General features: G+C 43.2%; 1 protein-coding gene across 1 annotated transcript in view; it reads right to left on the bottom strand.

Annotated features, from left to right (window-relative positions):
• CPNE9 (copine family member 9) overlaps positions 1 to 20001 on the bottom strand; it is a 271252-nt gene that overhangs the window by 202789 nt on the left and 48462 nt on the right. The window contains exons 2-3 of the mRNA XM_066596738.1: positions 7176 to 7216; positions 5897 to 5943 (exon numbers count right to left, since the gene is read on the bottom strand). Of these exons, the coding sequence (XP_066452835.1) occupies positions 5897 to 5943; positions 7176 to 7216 (88 nt within the window). The remainder of the gene's footprint in view (positions 1 to 5896; positions 5944 to 7175; positions 7217 to 20001) is intronic.

Genomic DNA, 20001 nt, shown 5'->3' with positions numbered 1-20001 from the left:
AAGGTGTCGTTCAGTTATCATGGCAGTCCTGGAGGCTTTCTGGAGGTCCCCAGAGCTGCCATGTATTTTTGCGTATTAGGACAGGCCTGAAGTATTGCAATATATGATAAAATGATTGTAAGTTCAAGTTCCCTATGGGGACTAAAATAAAAAGTAAGGATAAGTGGAAAAAAATTATTATTGTAAAAAAACACAAGATATTAAGAGTTTAAAAATTCCCTTTTTCCTGTATTCATAATTAAAAAAACAAAACATTTGTTATTGCCGTGTCCATAAAAATCTGATCTATCAAAAAAAATGCACTATTTATCCTGCATGGTGAACACTGTTAGAAGGCAAAATACAGAACACTAAAATTGCGCTTTTTTGGTTTTCCCGTCTCTATGAAAAAAAATGTAATAAACATCAAAATGTCACATGTAATTGAAAATGGTACCAATAGAAAAAGTTATGAAACTTTGAATGCAGTGATGCAAAATGAAAATTTTTAAAAAGACCTTTTTAGTGTGCAAAAGTGAAAAAAAGCTAAAACATATATACAATTTTGGTATTGTCATAATTGTACCAACCTGTAGAAAAAATGTATTATGTTATTTATTCTGCATGAGCAAGGGCTCATTCACAAGAGCCGATATACGGTACCATCTGAGCTGTCTTCCCCCTTCCCTCCGAGTTGCCGGCTCTCTGCCTCTCTCCTCTCCTGTTTGCAATGGGAGGGGGCGGGATGGGGCAGAGATAAGCTCCGCCCTCGTGTCCCCACCCATTGTATGCTGCAGACAAGGGGCGGGGAGAAGGCTGGAACTTAGCTCCACCCCTATTCCAGCCACCCTCATGGCCAAAATAGGCTGCATGACTAAGGGGTTATTGTAGGAGTCTGAATGTGTTATCTATTTTATCAGAGCACCTTATATGCAGGTAAATACAGAGCCTGTATACCTTCTGTGTATGCTAATATGTGGACACAATTCAAGTGTACAATGCGATCAGAAGAGGATATAATTTAAAATCATTTCGGTAGATATGCGCTGTAGGCAGCAACACAAACACGATCCTATTACTCCCTCATCTGTACTGATATGTGAGAGATCCTCCTCCTACAGGAAAATGAGAAAGGACTTTAATAGGGTAATTTATAGCAAGCGCTGTAACGCTGCAGATACTGACATTATTACAGAGCCCAGACCTGCTCTACATATCAAAAGCCCAGAGGAGTAACCTGAAGCCACTGGTCACCAGTGCAAGACCTGTACCAGGGCCGTCTACAATACTGGAGGAGCCATTGGGACCCCTCCGGCAGCAGGGCGCGGGTGTGACTGCTCCCTCTACACTCTATAGTTACACTCCTCTACCCATAGGCAAGAAGGATTTGTATTATTTCCCAAGAACAGTCAGCGAAGTATTTAACCAGAGAAGGAAGCTCTATCTGTTTAAACCAAGAAGGATTTGTATTACTTCCTGAGAACAGTCAGCGAAGTATTTGACCACAGAAGGAAGCTCTATCTGTCTGTTTAAACCAAGAAGGATTTGCTACTTGAACAATCCTGTATAATAGTTTTGCCCCAGTTTCATCCTGCGACACATCCCAGGGTCACACACCAGGGAGCATAGTGGATACAGGAGTAAACACCTGATATATTCAGTAATGGTCCTTTTTGGAGCAGTGTTATCGTAGTTATATTCTTGTACATAGCAGGCAGTACTATAGTATAAGGTGACCAGACGTCCCGATTTAGGTGGGACAGTCCCACTTTGGGACCCTGGGTCCTGCTTTCTGCCGAAACCCCAGTGGGACAGCCATTTGTCCCATTTTCGGGACGTCTGGTCACCTTTAAAGTGATTATCAGCCAGAGGTGCCACAGCACCCCAGCTGGTAAGCACTCTGCCGCGCTGCGGCCAGATGCACACACTGACGGCAGTGTGTGCATCCGGGATCTTTGTCCCCTCCTCCCCTCAGATCTCCTCTTTGGTTCCACTTGAGAGCAGAGGAGAGGGGAGGAGGCGCTGTGGCTGGGGGTCGCTATTATTGTTGGGGCTACTGTGGAGGTCACCATTGCTACTGGGGCTACTATGGGGGTCACTATTACTACTGGGGCTACTGTGGGGGTCACTATTATTACTGGGGCTACTGTGGGGGACACATTACTGGGGCTACTGTGGGGGACACTATTATTACTGGGGCTACTGTGGGGGTTACTAGTACTACTGGGGCTACTCTGGGGGTCACTATTACTACTGGGGCTATTGTGGGGGTTACAATTACTACTGGGGCTACTCTGTAGGTTACTATTACTACTGGAGCTACTGTGGGGGGTACTATTATTGCTGTGGCCGGTATAGGCTTCACTATTACTACTGCGACCACTCTGCACATAGCAGCATACCTCAAGTTGACTTAGGGTATGTTTACATATGATGGAAATGCAGTGGAATGTCCACAGTGGAAATTTCTGCAGCAAGTTCCGCATCTAAAAAAAACTGTCAAAATCTGTACCTTTGGTACAGATATCCACAGCTCATTATATACAATGTTGCGCTTCCCCTCACCTCCCCTGAAGGCTTCCCGCGGTCAGCGCTCCCTGGCTTCCAGGTTTCCTGCAGCTTAGTCAGGTGCGGTGCTGCTGGTCAGGTAAGGTCACTACAGGCCATTGGGAACTGGAAGCCGGGGAGCACTACTGACAGCGGAAAGCCTACGGAGGAGGTGAGGGGGAGGACCACATAGTATGAAATCAGCTGCAGATACGCGACTAATTGCCAATCAAAATAAACAGCAATGATACATATTTTGACTGTCGTTATAAAAAGTACATGGCCAGTCCAAAAAAAGACAGGGAGCAAATTCTGCAGCATATCTGTATCCAAAAAACAGAGGTAAAATCATACGCTGTGATAATTTTCGCCAATGATCACACCCATTTGTCCCGCTTTGACCCTGAGAAAATCTGGGCAATTTATATTGTAGTTCTATTCTTGTACATAGGGGGCAGTATTATAATAACAATATTCTTGTACATAGCAGGCAGTATTATAGTAGTTATATTCTTGTACATAGCAGGCAGCATTATAGTAGTTATATTCTTGTACATAGGGGCAGTATTATAGTAGTTATATTCTTGTACATAGCAGGCAGTATTATAGTAGTTATATTCTTTTACATAGGGGGGGCAGTACTATAGTAGCTAAATTCTTGTACATAGCAGGCAGTATTATAGTAGTTATATTCTTGTACATAGGAGCAGTATTATAGTAGTTATATTCTTGTACATGGGAGGCAGTATTATAGTAACTATATTCTTGTACATAGGGGTAGTATTATAGTAGTTATATTCTTGTATGTAGGAGGCAGTATTATAGTAACTATATTCTTGTACATAGGGGCAGTATTATAGTAGTTATATTCTTGTACATAGGGAGCAATATTGTAGTAGTTATATTCTTGTACATAGGAGACAGTATTATAGTAGTTATATTCTTGTCTATAGGAGGCAGTATTATGGTAGTTATATTATTGTATATAGGGGCTGTATTATAGTAGTTATATTCTTGTACATAGGGGCAGTATTATAGTAGTTATATTCTTGTACATAGGGGGTAGTATTATAGTAGTTATATTCTTGTACATAGGGGGCAGTATTATAGTAGTTATATTCTTGTACATAGGGGGCAGTATTATAGTAGTTATATTGTTGTACATAGGGGGCAGTATTATAGTAGTTATATTGTGGTACATAGAGGGCAGTATTATAGTAGTTATATTCTGGTACATAGGGAGCAGTATTATAGTAGTTATATTCTTGTACATAGGGAGCAGTAGTATAGTAGTTATATTCTTGTACATTGGGGGCAATATTGTAGTAGTTATATTCTTGTACATAGGGGGCACTATTATAGTAGTTATATTCTTGTACATAGGGGGCAGTATTATAGTAGTTATATTCTTGTACATAGGGGGCAGTATTATAGTAGTTATATTCTTGTACATAGGGGGCAGTATTATAGTAGTTATATTCTTGTACATTTGGGGCAGTATTATAGTAGTTATATTCTTGCACATAGGGGGCAGTATTATAGTTGTTATAGTCTTGCACATAGGAGGCAGTATTATAGTAGTTATATTCTTGCACATAGGGGGCAGTATTATAGTAGTTATATTCTTGCACATAGGGTGCAGTATTATAGTTGTTATATTCTGGCACATAGGAGGCAGTATTATAGTAGTTATATTCTTGCACATTGGGGGCAGTATTATAGTTGTTATATTCTTGCACATAGGAGGCAGTATTATAGTAGTTATATTCTTGTACATAGGGGGCAGTATTATAGTAGCTGTATTCTTGTACATAGGAGGTAGTATTATAGTAATTATATTCTTGTATATAAGAGGACAGTATTATAGTAGTTATATTCTGGTACATAGGGAGCAGTATTATAGTAGTTATATTCTTGTACATAGGGGGCAGTATTATAGTAGTTATATTCTTGTACATAGGGAGCAGTATTATAGTAGTTATATTCTTGTACATTTGGGGCAGTATTATAGTAGTTATATTCTTGTACATAGGGGACAGTATTATAGTAGTAATATTCTTGTACATAGGAGACAGTATTATAGTAGTTATATTCTTGTATATAGGAGGCAATATTATAGTAGTTATATTCTTGTACATAGGGGGCAGTAATATAGTAGTTATAGTCTTGTACATAGGGGGCAGTATTATAGTAGTTATAGTCTTGTACATAGGGGGCAGTATTATAGTAGTTACATTATTGTCTATAGGGAGCAGTATTATAGTAGTTATATTCTTGTATATAGGGGCAGTATTATAGTAGTTATATTCTTGTACGTAGGAGGCAGTATTATAGTAGTTATATTCTTGTACATAGGGGGCAGTATTATAGTAGTTATATTCTTGTACATTTGGGGCAGTATTATAGTAGTTATATTCTTGCACATAGGGGGCAGTATTATAGTTGTTATAGTCTTGCACATAGGAGGCAGTATTATAGTAGTTATATTCTTGCACATAGGGGGCAGTATTATAGTAGTTATATTCTTGCACATAGGGTGCAGTATTATAGTTGTTATATTCTGGCACATAGGAGGCAGTATTATAGTAGTTATATTCTTGTACATAGGGGGCAGTATTATAGTAGTTACATTTTTGTACATAGGGGCAGTATTATAGTACTTATATTCTTGTATATAGGAGGTAGTAATATAGTAGTTATTCTTGTACATACGGGAAATACTTACTCATGTTAGCGCACATAGTGTAAAATTAATGAACATCTGATTGGCCAAGCAGCATAAAAACTTTTACTTTGTTCATGTCTACCCACATTTTTGGAAGCATTAACAAATAGGAGTCTTAGTAAATGGATCCCTAGTGCTCATGTTCCTCTGAAGACAATGGCTGTGCAGAAATGACAACCTCAGCATCATGCCAGGAAACTGCTAAGTACACACTTTTTACCGATTTTGGATTAATGAGTAATTGCCTATGAAATGACCTGGCACCTTCCATATTAGAACTTTACACCAATTTGGGATGATGCCATGTAATTATACTGCTCTACCTCGTGCATGTTTGCTTAGTTTTATGAAGCAATTAAATTGAAAAATATAAAAGTTTGTGTACTAACAAGCCGAATCAACTTTGCAAAAAACTATCCTGTTGTTTTGTGTATACAGTTTGTATGCTGTGCCTTCAAGGTTACAGGCTACAAATAACACTTGAGCTAAACTGATCATTCTGCACACAGCGCCATTCTTGGCCATGGGTTCTGTCTGGTTTAGCCCTATTAACTTAAGTACGCAAAAGTGGCGCTATTTCTGGAAAAAACAACATTTTTTTCTAATCTGTTACATGTAAAGTAAAAAAAAGCCATAATAACTCACCTCAGTCCATTCTTTGTTCCCAACTCCCTGTATATACAAGACGACCACTGGAAAAAAGAGGAGATCATCAGTAGTTATAGGAGTCATTATAACCTGCTTTGCACAGCAAAATAATCTCTTTATACTTTTCCTCACCTTCCTTTTTTTTCAGCTCCCATAGGAGTGTATGGGAACTTCCAGCGTATCTCAGCAAAAGATATAGCAAGACCTTTCCTTTGACGCAGCGTATAAAATTGGTCACTGTTTTCGATCACCGAAGTGCTATTTTTCCCGGCGTGGTTTTTTTACACGGCCAAAAATGGCTCATCTGAATGAATACATTGGAATCCAATGCTTCAAATGGTTGCGATTTTTTGACACGGCTACAATAGCTGAATATGTACGATCGTGTGAATAAGGCCTAAGGCCGTCTGTACACGGCAGAGCCATATTCCGCATATGGTAGTCCACAGCGGAATCCGAGCCTGGCAGCAAGGATGTCTATGAGTACCTGACATTTCTGTTCTTCAGCTGTACCACAGATGGTCTACATGGCTCGCCATCGGACATGCGCAGGACAGATTTTTTTTTAACTCCTGCTGATTCACTAGGTGATGACACAGAGTCCACAACCTTTCCGCAATGTCAATTGCAGAAGGGCTGCGGGTGGGACGACTTCTATTAACTTTAATGGAAGCCTTCCGTCTGGAATTTGCGCAAAAATGGAGCATGCTGTGATTTTTTTTTCAGTGAGCGGAAAATTGCAGTTTCTGTCTGCTTGTGTGAGCAGACATGCGGATGCTCCATTGGTTTGAATTAGTGCAATATGCCACGGATCGCAGATTCCACAATTCAATCCTGGTTGTGTGCAGGGAACCTAAGTCTCATCCAGGCAGCTCGAGTCCTGGCTTATCTTCTGGGGAATAAAAGGATCAGGCGTTGCTATTCAACATCTTGATCCTTCTTTCCCTCAATATCATCTATTTGGGCAAAGCTGAGCCGCTCACATACAGATTACAGCAGGGGTCCCCAACTCCAGGCCTCAGGGACCACCAACAGGTCATGTTTTCAGGATATCCTATGGTAAGAACACCTGTGGCAATGTCTGAGGCACTGACAATAATTACATCACCTGTGCAACACTGAGGAAATCCTAAAAACATCACCTGTTGGCGGTCCCTGAGGACTGGAGTTGGGGAACACTGACATAGCGAATCATACGGCCCCGCCATTATCGGTGGGTTTGGACGACTCTGACATGTAGGGGGTCCTTTAGGAGAGTAGTTCAGTCAACACTTACCTGGATCAGACTTGGAGAATGTATCCATGTCCAGTAGACTCCTACAAAACAAGAGAACAAGAAAATATATTATAATATACCATTAAGAAGTCTTAAAGGATTTACCCCGAGTCTGGTCTAATATACGGAAATGAAAGTGGCACATAAGGGTTAATGTTTCCTTAAAACTACACAGAATTGAAGGTAGAAATGTCATTAATTATAAAATGTTCTCGTTATTCTTCCATGAAGCCATTACTGTCTCTGTAATATACATATATAGGTGGCACGCATGTATACTGTAAATGGGATAGTTTGGAATATTCATTATGTATGAATAATGCAGGTAACTTATCTCCTAGGTATTCCTGGACTCATAGAAGAGATAGGACACTGACTTATTAATATTTTCTCATTGTATTAAAGAAAGGTATGAGGAGTCTTCAGATATCTATAAAAGAATTTCACTCCATACGTCTCCTAGTTCTGTATGAATATATTCTATTACATGTCCTTAGGATCTTACTCAATGCAGCTATACCCCATTTACAGCCCTGGAAGTAGTGGTGTGAGGGGTGCCTGGTATCTGGCTCAGGGTTTCCCTGGTGATCTGGGACGGTGTTGGTAGCACGGAGGGTCTAGAAATAGATCACATCCGGATCTGGTATCTGGTGGGTATGCTTTCAGTAACAAACTTTAATTAAACGCAAAATTAAACTTTAATTAAATGTTTAAGTTCTGTTCCATGGTGACTCACGGCCATGTGATTAAAAAGATCCACATTAGCAGTATTTCATTAAAATCAAGTACCCGTATATCATGTTTCTCAAAATCCTTACTCGGTAACCAGAGTTTCAATCTACGTCCTCATTTCCCCCTTGTAACGGGTTTCTCAAAAATCCTTACTCGGGCATCAGTAATGTAGTCTGGCAGCTCTGTATCACACCAATGTTGTCAGGCATAGGAATGGAGAGGAACAAGAAGGCTGAGGTCTCCCCAATGCTTGTATCCAGCTCAGCCTTTATCCAAAAGAAACATCTGACCCGTTGAGGAGGTCACACCCGTAGAGAAGACCCGATATAGCGCAGTTTCAGGTGCTTTCTACCAATGGCAGAGCTGGATTTTCCCTTTGGTGTTACTGCTCTATATGCGATTGGTCCAACTCATCTGTGTTCTGTCCTTCTGGTATCAAGGTGGTTGGTGAGCTGAGTATAAACCTATTTGTTATTTTATAACATCTCGAAAACCTCCTTTAACTTTTTGGGCAAAAATTTAAACTCCAATACTCACTTAATCCAGCAGGCTGCACTCTTCTGTGTGACTTCCCTGTGGTCACTGTTCACTTTCATGTTTAGAAGTCATGTGCCCATCTAAGCACATGACTGCTGTAGCCAATCACCAGCCTCAATGGGTACTCAAGCCAATAATTGGTTGCAGTGCTTACGTGCTTAGGCAGGCATGTGACCACCAAATTCAGAAGTGAGCAGAGACCGCAAGGACACACCAACAGGTGTAACTTGCTTTACAGTATTCTTTTTAATGCTTCTTTCTATGCTCCTTGTTTATGCTTTAGCAGCAACTATTTTAACTGCATCCTGAGGAACAAGATACAGTTGAATGTGGTGCTGCTGGCAAGGGGCCTGGAGCTACCAAGGGGTCTGGAGCAGTTGAACTGTTTGCCATACGGTTAAAACGGCTCTGGTCAAGTCCCCTTTGCTATTGTGTAGGAGAACAAACAAGAAGTGGGGAATTAGCCCAAGGGTCAAAGAACAGGAGTGGAGGCGGAAGCAAACTCTAAGGCCTATGGTTCTGGGCAGCAAAACCCAGCTTCCTCTCTTCTATGTGCGCCACTGTAAGGGGGCTATGGTTGTTGCTAACTGCTTTATCGTTCATTTGTTTTTCTATATCAGTGATTTGTAAACTACTGTGACTTTAAAGAGGGGGGAGGAACGAGGATCAGCCCTCTGAGTAGGAAGCAGAGACAGGAAGTAGTCTGTGCAGCTATGCTGCGGTGTGGTAAACTGGGGATACTCCCTATTGAGAGAAACTGCGGAGCGCAGGATTAGCCCCAGAGATTTGAGCTTCTTGACAGGATAGACATTTCTTTTGGATAAAGGCTGAACGGAATACAAGCACTGGAGAGACTTCTTCCTCCTCATTCCCCTCCTCCCTTCTGCCTAACAATGTTGATGTGATACAGAGTTGCCAAAGACTACATTACTGGTGACTGGGTAAGGAGTTTTGAGAAACCTGTTACATGGCAAAAAGAAGACATAGATTAAAACCCCTGTTACCGAGTAAGGATTTTGCGAAACCTGATATATGAGTACTGGATGTTAACGAAATACTGCTTATGAGACTCTTCTGTAATAGCTGACTGGCACACTCTGAGCACGCTGGACATTATCTGTGATCTTGATAGCGGTTACTGACTTAGCAGAGCACAGTATATTGCTTGTAGTGCATTGAGCACATGCTAGTTATGGAATACCATGCTTACCTATGTGCATACCAGCATCCACATTACACATGCATTTGCATCCAGTTATGGCAGCTGCAGTCACCTGAGCAGTTTATATGTTTATGCCGGCACAGGTCGGTAGTGTAGTGACCCAGAGTTGTTACTACAGGAAGTATTTATGTAGTTGTTTTGCTTATTTAATTGGGTATTTGCCTCTTTTATTTGCCCTAAATATATATTGGTTTTGCAGATTGGAAGACAAATAAGTCCCAATTAGAGGATAGACTGGAGGCCTACTCAGACACAACGATCATAACTCAAAAGCCAACTTTTGAGCGATAATCATTTTGTCTAAATGTGCCCATCTTTCAGTTTTCTGCCGAACGACGGTTTTCAGTTCTGCTTGAAAACTATTGTTTGGCAGAACAGTTGATAAGCAGGACCGTACATTGTGTTCTGCCCAGGGAGAGCTGATTACAGCCAATTGCTTTGTCTCAGCTGTCAACCCCAGCCAGCAGAACAGCTGATAAGCAGAACTGCAGGCTGTCAGTGATGTTGCATTCTCCACGGGGAGCTAGAGATTGCTCTTAGCAGCCCCTGGCTGAACAATGGAGCTAATTACAGAGCTCAGACCTCCTGCTGAGTTCTGCAACAGCTCACAGAAGCTCATTTGCATGCAAATGAAGCTGATAAAGTATTAAGGCAATTAGTGCCTACTAGTACTTTATACAAAACGATTACCGATCTTTCAATCTTTTGAAAGATTATCTGTGTGTGTAAATGGGCCTTAAGCCCTCTGCCTAACCTCTGAGCTGTATGCTCAGGGGAGGACCTAGAGGCCATAAAAAGCCACACCCAGATTCCAGAAAGTTCAGTCTTGAGGAGCAGTAGCAGTAAACAGTAAACTCAGAAAAAAGCAAGTACAGTGAGTTAGAGATAGAATTAGTTATTAGTGAAGTGAGAAGGGAAGGTGTAGAAAAGCATAAGAAAGATTAGAATAAGAAAAAAAAGACAAAGAAAGATTAAAGAGAAGCTGAAAAACAGGACAGACAGTAAACATCCATTCCCCATATCAGAGAGAAGGTGACAGATACAACACAAGATATTGAGTGGTATCTCAAGGGTTAGATACGATGCATTGTTCTGAGAGTTGTATCTCCAGTCACCAAACTCCAGATTGCTGTGGATGGGAATTGGACTATTTTGGACGTAACCTGCTTAAATCTAGAACTGCAAAATAAAAGTGAGATATACCCGGTTCACCCTTACCTGTGGAGCTCCTTCCCTCTAGGGAACACCTGCACTATGCCACATGCTACACCACCCTCCAGGAAGGGACTACAACCCCTAACAATTAACAGCTTTGTTCATAGTATGACTGAGTGGTAGTGCAACTATCTAGCTGCCCCTTACTCCAGCCTGCTGCAGATTGACGTTGCGAACGACTACCACCATCATCCAACATTTCAGCCCTTTCATTTGTAGTGGAGCAGATGGGAGTCAGAATTATAGCTACCATGAACCCAAGTTGACACCCATCTCCCGATCGCTGCAGAGGTACTACAAATTCTAAAGTTTGGCTTATTTGATATGATTTCAAATTATCACTTCATAATGGGGAAGGCAAAAGCTGCAATTATCATTATTATTTAACATCTTAGCTTGATTGTATTTGTCACTAAACACCTCATGATGTGACAAGTTTACACTGCATACAGCATGTGTGCTTTCAGTACACATAACATATATATTGTGCAGGCATCACTTATATACATACACATGTTGACAAACGTCAGATGTTGACATTTGTTTGGGTTTTACCATTAGGCCTGCTTCACATGGGCGTATCTGCATGCACAATATTTGTGCACGCTATACACAAAATAGAACCCATTGATTTAAATGGGTTCATTCACAATTTTCGTATTTTCGATTGCGTTAAAAAAATAGAACATGTACTGTATTTCTGCATATTTGCGCATTAAAGGTCACTATAGAAGTAAATGGGTTGTGCATAGAGATGAGCGAGTATACTCGCTAAGGCAAATTACTCGAGCGAGTATTGCCATTTTCGAGTACATGCCCGCTTATGCCAAAAGGGGGCCAGCGGGGGTGAGCAGTGAGTTGTGGGAGTGAGCATGGGGGAGCGGAGGGGAGAGAGATAGATCTCCCCCCGTTCCTCCCTGCTCTCCCCAGCCGCCCCCCACAGGCCCCCGAATCTTTAAGGAAGAACGGGCATGTACTCGAAAATGGCAATACTCGCTCGAGCAATTTGCCTTAGTGAGTACGCTCGTTCATCTCTAGTTGTGCGCAAATGTGCACACAATATGCAAGGAGATGCGTGAAACGTCCACTGGAAAAAGAACACATCCGGAGCTCATTAGCCATTTCAATCAGCGTGTCTTTGTTTGCCGTGCACAAGTGAACATGCCTTGCGGGCACAAAAACTACAGTAAAATACGCCATTGGCTTAGCTGAATTTTCCCTTTGGTTACATTCACCTCTCTCCGCACGGTCCGGCTCCCAGCTTTTGTACACAGGCTGCAGTCCCTCCCAGTTTATGGAACATCACAGGGGCTGGAGCCAATGACAGAGCTTTGTTTGATCACTGAACTCTGTCATTGGCTGCAGCATCTGTGATGTACCGTAAACAGGCTGGGGAAGCCTGTAAACTTGACATCAGAGGGGAGACTTGGAGTGGCGGTGTGGAACACAGCGGGAGCGGGGAGAAGGGAGTATAAGCCTATTAGTTATTTTATAACAAGGGAGCTGGATTTTATGTAAATCTCAGAAAACCCCTTTAATGGAGTAAAGGGGTGACAGTGGAGGGGGGCTTGTTTTAATACCTGTGCACTGGGCCCATTTGGGTATTAAAATAGCCCTGCACATAATATAGGTATTAGCAACTCACTTCAATTCCCATAAATGACATACAGAGACTCCGCCAGCAGAACAGTGAGTGCAGCTCTTGAGTTTAATACACAATATAACTCGGGATACGTTATGTAATGTAATTACAAAGTTTGGGTGTATATTAAATGGGTTTTCCCATTACTTAAAACTGCCTCCCAACCACCATATCCCTCTTGGTTGCTGCTGACATGTGACTGCTGCAGCCAATCTATAGTGACCTTATATAGCCAGCGATTGGCTGCAGGAGTCACATGTCCTGGTCAGAAGCAACCAGAATGGCAAGAGTAGCTGTGAGTAGTGGGAAAACTCCTTTAATGAATATGTTGCTCTTCTTTAGACATGCTTGTGCCATCATAGCAAGACTGATACATGATCCGACATTGCAGCATAAATACATTATTAAACCTTTCCATACATGTAATCCCATGTGACTCTTGTTAAGGATGTAAATCAAGACACGTACACTGAGTAATTTTCTGCTGACAACATAATGTGCATAGAAAACTTCAAGATCTTCCATGCTCATTAATTAAACAGATTTCCTATGTAGGCGTCTACATGATTAGCATGTTAATACATCACCCGCCTTACCAGCCTGCACCTCTAGATGGCGTACAGGATGGAATAAGGATCATTGCGAGTGCAGTTGCTGCATATGTTACCTCAATGACTGTAGACATCTTTAGGCAGGGTGAACATCTACAGATGTCCACAGGGAGCTGAGATACGAGGTGCTGTTTGATGGGGTTATCACACTGTAGACCTGCTTATGTGTCTGCCTCTGACACCTTGATCCTACTGTATGACGGCCCCCAAGGATCTCTCTGCCATGTACAAAGACAGGAGAACTGTAAGGCCGTATTTACACAGACTACTGTAAAAACGGGCAAACCTGCGATTTTGTTTCAAGTGTGATAAGTTGCGAGAGAAGAATCACCCATGTAATAGAACCCATATAAAATAATTGGTTAATACAATGTGCAGGTTCTGTGTGTCTTGCAATTGCACAGAACTTTTACGTTATTCTCGTCCATGTAAATACGGCCTAAAGCCGCCTTCACACACGGCGGAATTGCTGTGGAATTTCTGCTTCCGTAATCACTGTGGAAATTGCGCAGTATCAGCCATGTGAAGGGGATTTCTGAAGTCTCCTACTCGTGGTGCGAGCATTTTCTGCAATGAACATGTAACAATTTTGAAAAGCGCTGTGGATTCTAAACCCGAAGCTTGTGCTGTAGATTTTAGCTGCGGAATTCAACCCTTGAAATGTAAGGGTTAAACTCCGCAGCAGATCTGCTTAAAAAAAAAATGTGACCAATTTTGCACCATTTAGGTGTTGATTTGGTCTTTGCTGCTCTCCTGTCTATCTGCTGTGGGTTTCTCGCTGCGGAGCGTGTGCAGTGGATATGGCTCGTTTGACGGTGGCCTAAATGTCACATGGTAGTAGCTGAGCTGATTTCGTATCAGGACCCATGAGGTTCAAGTACAGCATTGGAAACATGTTGGAGGTCAGGAACTGAGAGATAGCTGTTAGGGCTCATTCACATGGATGATTTTGCGCAGCTAAGTTACATGTGCAAAGCAATTGTGACTAATAGAACCAATGGTTTCCAATGGAAACGTGCAGATAAACAATTCCATGCTATGCAAAAAATAAAATTGCACCTAAAAAGATAGGACATCAGCAACTGAACTCAGCAAAAAAAGATAGGTCTTGAACTATCTTTTGACTGAAAAATGCACCTACAGTGTTTCCCCGAAAATAAGACACTGTCTTATATTAATTTTCGCCCCCAAAGAGGCACAGTGTCTTATTTTCAGGGGTGTCTTATACGTACCCAGCCGACGACGTCCCAGTGCTGGAATGACATTACTGAATGGCTGTGATTTGTTCATCAAGCTCCAACTCTGATTGGCTGAGCCAGTGGCGCTCGTGATCTAATCAGGGCACTCGCTTGCTGGAGGCGGGGTATTCAAAGTCCTGTTACTAGGAAGAGAATGCTGTCAGCGTGGAGGACTCGGCAGCCTGCCGCAGTGCCGGAGACCAGCGCGAGGCACCAGGATGCCACCGGCTAGGTGAGTACTGCTATTTTTTTAGGTATGTGAAGGGGAGTGGGAGTCAGATTAGCAGCATTAGCTAAACATTGCCATCATTTAGCTAAGGACTCTTTGACACAACTGTATGCGTTTTTACGTTGTCTCGTCCGTGCGGTAAATTTGTATGAATGGACTATTTTCCGCGATCACGGCCAGAGAGGATAATTAGCGTCTTCTCGTACATCCACATTTAGCAAAAAAAAAAAACGTTGCACCATGGAAATCCCTCACTCGGCATAAATCCTCGGGATGCCTTCCAATGCCTACATAGAGACACCTGTAAGCTTTTCGCAGCGTTGGATGCTGCTAAACTGCCTCCACCTCCCTTTTTTCCCCAGCTCCCATAGGAGTCTATGGGAGTCGCTGCCATATATCGGTGAAAAGATACTGTTTTTTTACCCAATGTATATTCGCCACCACCGTATTTCGGTCGCGTATGTTCCATATTTGGTGCAATGTTTTTGCATGCTAACGAATGTATTGGGAACCAATGCCTAAGATGGTCGCGTCTATCGGTCAGCCGTAAAAACGCGCAGTATATGCACTCGTGTGAGTGAAGTCTAACGCTGCTAAACAATGGCAATGGGGGGGGGGGGAGTGAGATTAGCAGTAGGGAGTGCTAATAAAAAATGTCAGATGGGTGTATGTAGGGAATTAAATGTTTTGTGCTGCCGGGATGAAATAAGAATCTCTCGGCAACACGCTGCTCCTGATCGTGTGAATGGACGAGTTTAACGCTAATGAGGCTTGGGCAGAAAATCATCTATTCACGCGATTTTCAGGCAATTTTGCCACAATTTTTTTGCGTGTTAAACTTCTGCGGGATTTTGACGTCCATGTGAACGAACCCTTACAGCAGCACAGAGTGTTTCAGGACATCAGCACGCTATTCTGGGCAGCAGTGAACCAATCATTGATCATGTCATTGAGGATTGGACTACATGTTAGAGGGGCAGCATGATGATGTGAAGAGCGAGAGTAATATAGTGGAAGGACAACTACCCAGCAGCACAGAGTATTCAGAACATCAGCCAACTGATCTAGTGGAAGATAATGACTTCCGGTTGTAATAATTTTCGTGAAGACAATGCTGCATGTGACAGGGCAGTGTCACCATCTAAATAGGTGAATGGAGAGAAGAACCGAACAGAGATTACAGGAAAATAATGTACCAAAGTTGTAGGAAAAAACTACTTTCCTTGAGTAAGTATAGTGGAGTAATTAGCATTCTCTACCTATCTGATGTAATTTCCCTGGCCACCTAAAATACGTCTAATATATTAGTCCGAACCCTTGAGCAATGAAATCCATGTATCCCATGTTCATTAGGAGCGCACTGATGGTAATTATACATCGCCATTATTATTACGCATCTATAGACATTAGGCACTTCTAATAATGCACTATTAAAGGGGTTGTCCCGCGAAAGCAAGTGGGGTTATACACTTCTGTATGGCCATATTAATGCACTTTGTAATGTACATTGTGCATTAATTATGAGCCATACAGAAGTTATTCACTTACCTGCTCCGTTGCTAGCGTCCTCGTCTCCATGGTGCCATCTAATTTCAGCGTCTAATCGCCCGATTAGACGCGCTTGCGCAGTCCGGTCTTCTCCCTGGTGAATGGGGCCGCTCGAGCTGGTCCTCGTAGCTCCGCCCCGTCACGTGTACCGATTCCAGCCAATCAGGAGGCTGGAATCGGCAATGGACCGCACAGAGCCCACGGTGCACCATGGGAGAAGACCCGCGGTGCATCGTGGGTGAAGATCCCGGCGGCCATCTTGCTAAGGTAAGGAAGAAGTCGCCGCAGCGCGGGGATTCGGGTAAGTACTAAACGTTTTGTTTTTTTTAACACATGCATTGGGTTTGTCTCGCGCCGAACGGGGGGCCTATTGGAAAAAAACAAAAAACGTTTCGGCGCGGGACAACCCCTTTAAGTCACTGAATTTCTCTAATCTCTCAATTATACCTTACGATTAGAACCTGGCCAGGGGATTGTACTAAGTCTTCTTGATATGTTAAGCTTCGTACATAAGTGTTTGATCAAAGTCACAGTATACTTAATAGTATCAGACTATAAGGCAACACGTCAAAGTACACAACTTGCGTTAAAACTGTGGCATTACCATAACGTTTCCTTCTAGTCTGGCCTAAAAGTATAACATTGGCTATAAGATGAGCTGCTACATATACACACTTGCCCACATCGGCATCGAAAAACTCTAGCTACTTCACCCAGTAAGTCTGGGCACTCCACCACATTTGTTGGAAGCTGCTTGTTTCAACTGTGCAGCGCTCGCTACGCAAATCTTTCTCAGGCCCTTCAATCTCTCATGGTGGCCCCCTGGCAGCTCAACCCTGTAAATATTTGTGGCATGCACCGTATCTCCCCAAAGTGGCCACCGATGTTTCCAGGACTAATCTCTGTTGACCTGGCCATTTCCCAGTATGTGGCCTCCTCCACTTTCAGAGCCTGCACTCTGCTTCTTGTTTCTCTTTGTGCTACATCACACTCCGGCTTATGTCTCAGCACTGTCTTTTATATTGCGCCCACCAATGCCGAAAAGGTTTGGGCAGATTAGGAAGGGGGCGGGGCTTATCCCCAATATACTATCCCTAACAGAGCGCCCTGTCTCCTCCCCCATCCATGTCTCTGGCAGCTGCTCAGTCAGGGGATGCAGTGGAGAATAGGAGAGCTCCCTCCATCCCACTACACATGCACTTAAAAGGTTCTTAGCACATGAGATAGTCACGTAGAAAAATGTAAATAAAACAACCAAACTATCCATATAGCAAAATGTCAGGAGGGCGGATGTGGATCCGTCTTGTTACACACCAGCCTGACAGGGCTATCTGGGCAGGCAGCACCTAGGGAATACAGTCTTTGTTGAGTCCGCAAAACGTTACTCATGTAGATAGACTTGGTAGTGTGGCTGCTGATGCTGCACAGGGCCAAGGCGCAGTACTTGAGGGTGTGAACTGTTGTTTGGTGGTCTGAGATGCTGCAGCATCCTATAGGTGAGCCCAGACACAGGTGGTACGTAGAGGAGTTGGGAGGGCAAGATGCTGGCTTGTCACGGCGGCACTTAACACGCTCCCTCCCGGAGGGGCGCACATAGCCTCGGCCAGGGCAGTGCTGGGCCTCTTCCGGACACCCCTCGGAGAGGAATGCCCAATAACATGAGAACAGAGATGGGGGTTGTAACGGGTGACGCCACCATTCCGTTACCCACCAGTATGACCCTTGGCGGTGAATAAATGGAGCTGCAGACAGAATTGGTGTACCTCAGGTCACTGGGAACTGTCAGGGCCTGGAAGAACCTTACTTTAATAACTTCAGAATTACACAAGGCACAATTGACAGTTCTTGAAGTGCAGGTATTAAACAGACTGGAATAATAGTACCTACACACGGTGATCTCAGACTTCAGGATGGCCGTGTGTGAACAACAGACTTAGGAGTACCTCCACCCGGTGCTCCCAGACTTCAGGATGGCCAGGTATGATGAGTGAAGAAGAGTACCTCTACACGGTGATCCAATTACTACGGATGGCCGGGTAGGAAAAGAGGTCAGAAAGTACCTCTGCACTAGGCCTTGGCATTTGCACTTAATTCTGGTTCACGCTCTCTCTCTCTCTCTCTGCTTGGGTGCTCACTCTTCTCTCATCACTGGTACATGCACTCTAGGGAACATCTCCTCTTCCATCTTCACTACATGAGGGTTGAAGGTACCCCCATGTGGCTGGCACTCTGAAGCCTCAGGAACCCAGAAGAAATGGAACTCTCTTTCCCGCTCTCACACACTCCTATTTATAATCACACCCATACCACGTGACCGGACATAAATTGATACATTTCAAGCATCACCCATACTTTTGCAGACACTTAACCCATCACATGCTGCAGCTGTGCAATACATATAACAGAATGACTAGACAGATTTGCACAGCACACCAACATAAGACATGACATGTATGAAATTATGGAGGGGGCCAGGAAAGTATGTACTGGGCCACTACAATGCAATGGTCCGGCTGGTGGTAAATGTGCAGTAACGAATGCCAGGCAGGTGGTCAGATTACACAGTGAGCAATTGTAAAGTCCAATAATCAGAGCCTAGACCAGCAAGCAGGAGTCCAAACTACAGCAAACACTAACAGGGGCTTTACCACAATGGCTGATGCAGACCAATTGCTTAGGCATCCTCCATGGGGGAAGGATGCCTGAAATAGCCAGCATTGGGGAGGGATTGGCTAGAGACAGAATTAGGGAGCATGTGTTGGCCCTTTAAGAAATGGGTTGGGAGTGTGCATAAGCCCCACATGCTGAGACCAGGGAGCGAGCAGTGAAGTCGAGCGTGGAGTCAACGGAGGCTGGCATGTAAGGTGAGAGGAACTGCAGCGCCCGACTACGGCTCAAGTGCTGTGGGCAGAGGTGTAACTTGAAGCTTCTAGTCCCCAATGCAAAATCTGAAACAGGGCCCCCAATTTTAATGTTTTGTTCAGCAGCCTTATGGGTCTCCTACTGCTCCTGGGCCCGGGTGAAACCGCATCCTCTGCATCCCCTATAGTTACGCCCCTGGCTGTGGGAACATGCCTTAACACAAAAATCTTGAAAATGCAGTTTTCACACTGGCCACTAGAGCCAGTGACATGTCCTGTTTTCTGCAGATTACGTTTTCAGCTCTGCTGTGTAGACTGGGGCAGGGTCAGCAGAGTCATATCATTAGCATGTGTGGAGTAAAGTTTAATGACAAATAACTCTATTTTGGCAAAAATGTCTAGATATGGCAAGATAGTACTAGTATACACACAGTGAAGGACCTGTATGCAACATCCTTGTCATTTCCTGCTGTACTCTTACATTAGACTAATAGTATACTATGGACACTTTTCTGTCTATTAATTCACCCAATGCACACTGTGTACTGCCAGTGCTGGTCACATGAGCAGCTCTGGACAATATAAGAGCATATATAGTGCATTGGTAGGCTAATATATTTTCAATGCACTCTGGGGATTAGGTAGTCAGAAGATTGTGTCAATTGAAAACAGGATAAAGAACCAGGGGATCGGAGGGACAGCAGAGAACTGCAGGTAATATAACTCTCTCCACCTCTGGTCCTGGGGCAGAATTTTGTCCTGAAAGTAGAGAGTTGCAATAATTCCCATTTATTGCAGCTGCCATAAAGCACACACATAAACCCTGCTGTGCTGTTTGTCTAGACAATATAGGAAGGATACGTGTGTTTCCAGTATAGCTCCCCCCAGGGAAGTTCTTAGAGGGTCTGTACTTCAAATTTTTACGTTAAGCATATTTTTATTTAATATGTTTTTATTAAACATTTTTCTAGGGGGTGGGCTTACGTTAAGC

This window comes from Eleutherodactylus coqui, chromosome 3 (assembly GCF_035609145.1).
Source record: "Eleutherodactylus coqui strain aEleCoq1 chromosome 3, aEleCoq1.hap1, whole genome shotgun sequence".
Classification (NCBI taxonomy): domain Eukaryota; kingdom Metazoa; phylum Chordata; class Amphibia; order Anura; family Eleutherodactylidae; genus Eleutherodactylus; species Eleutherodactylus coqui.
The sequence above is the reverse complement of the archived record's forward strand: the minus strand, read 5'-3'. Positions and strand labels throughout refer to the sequence as shown.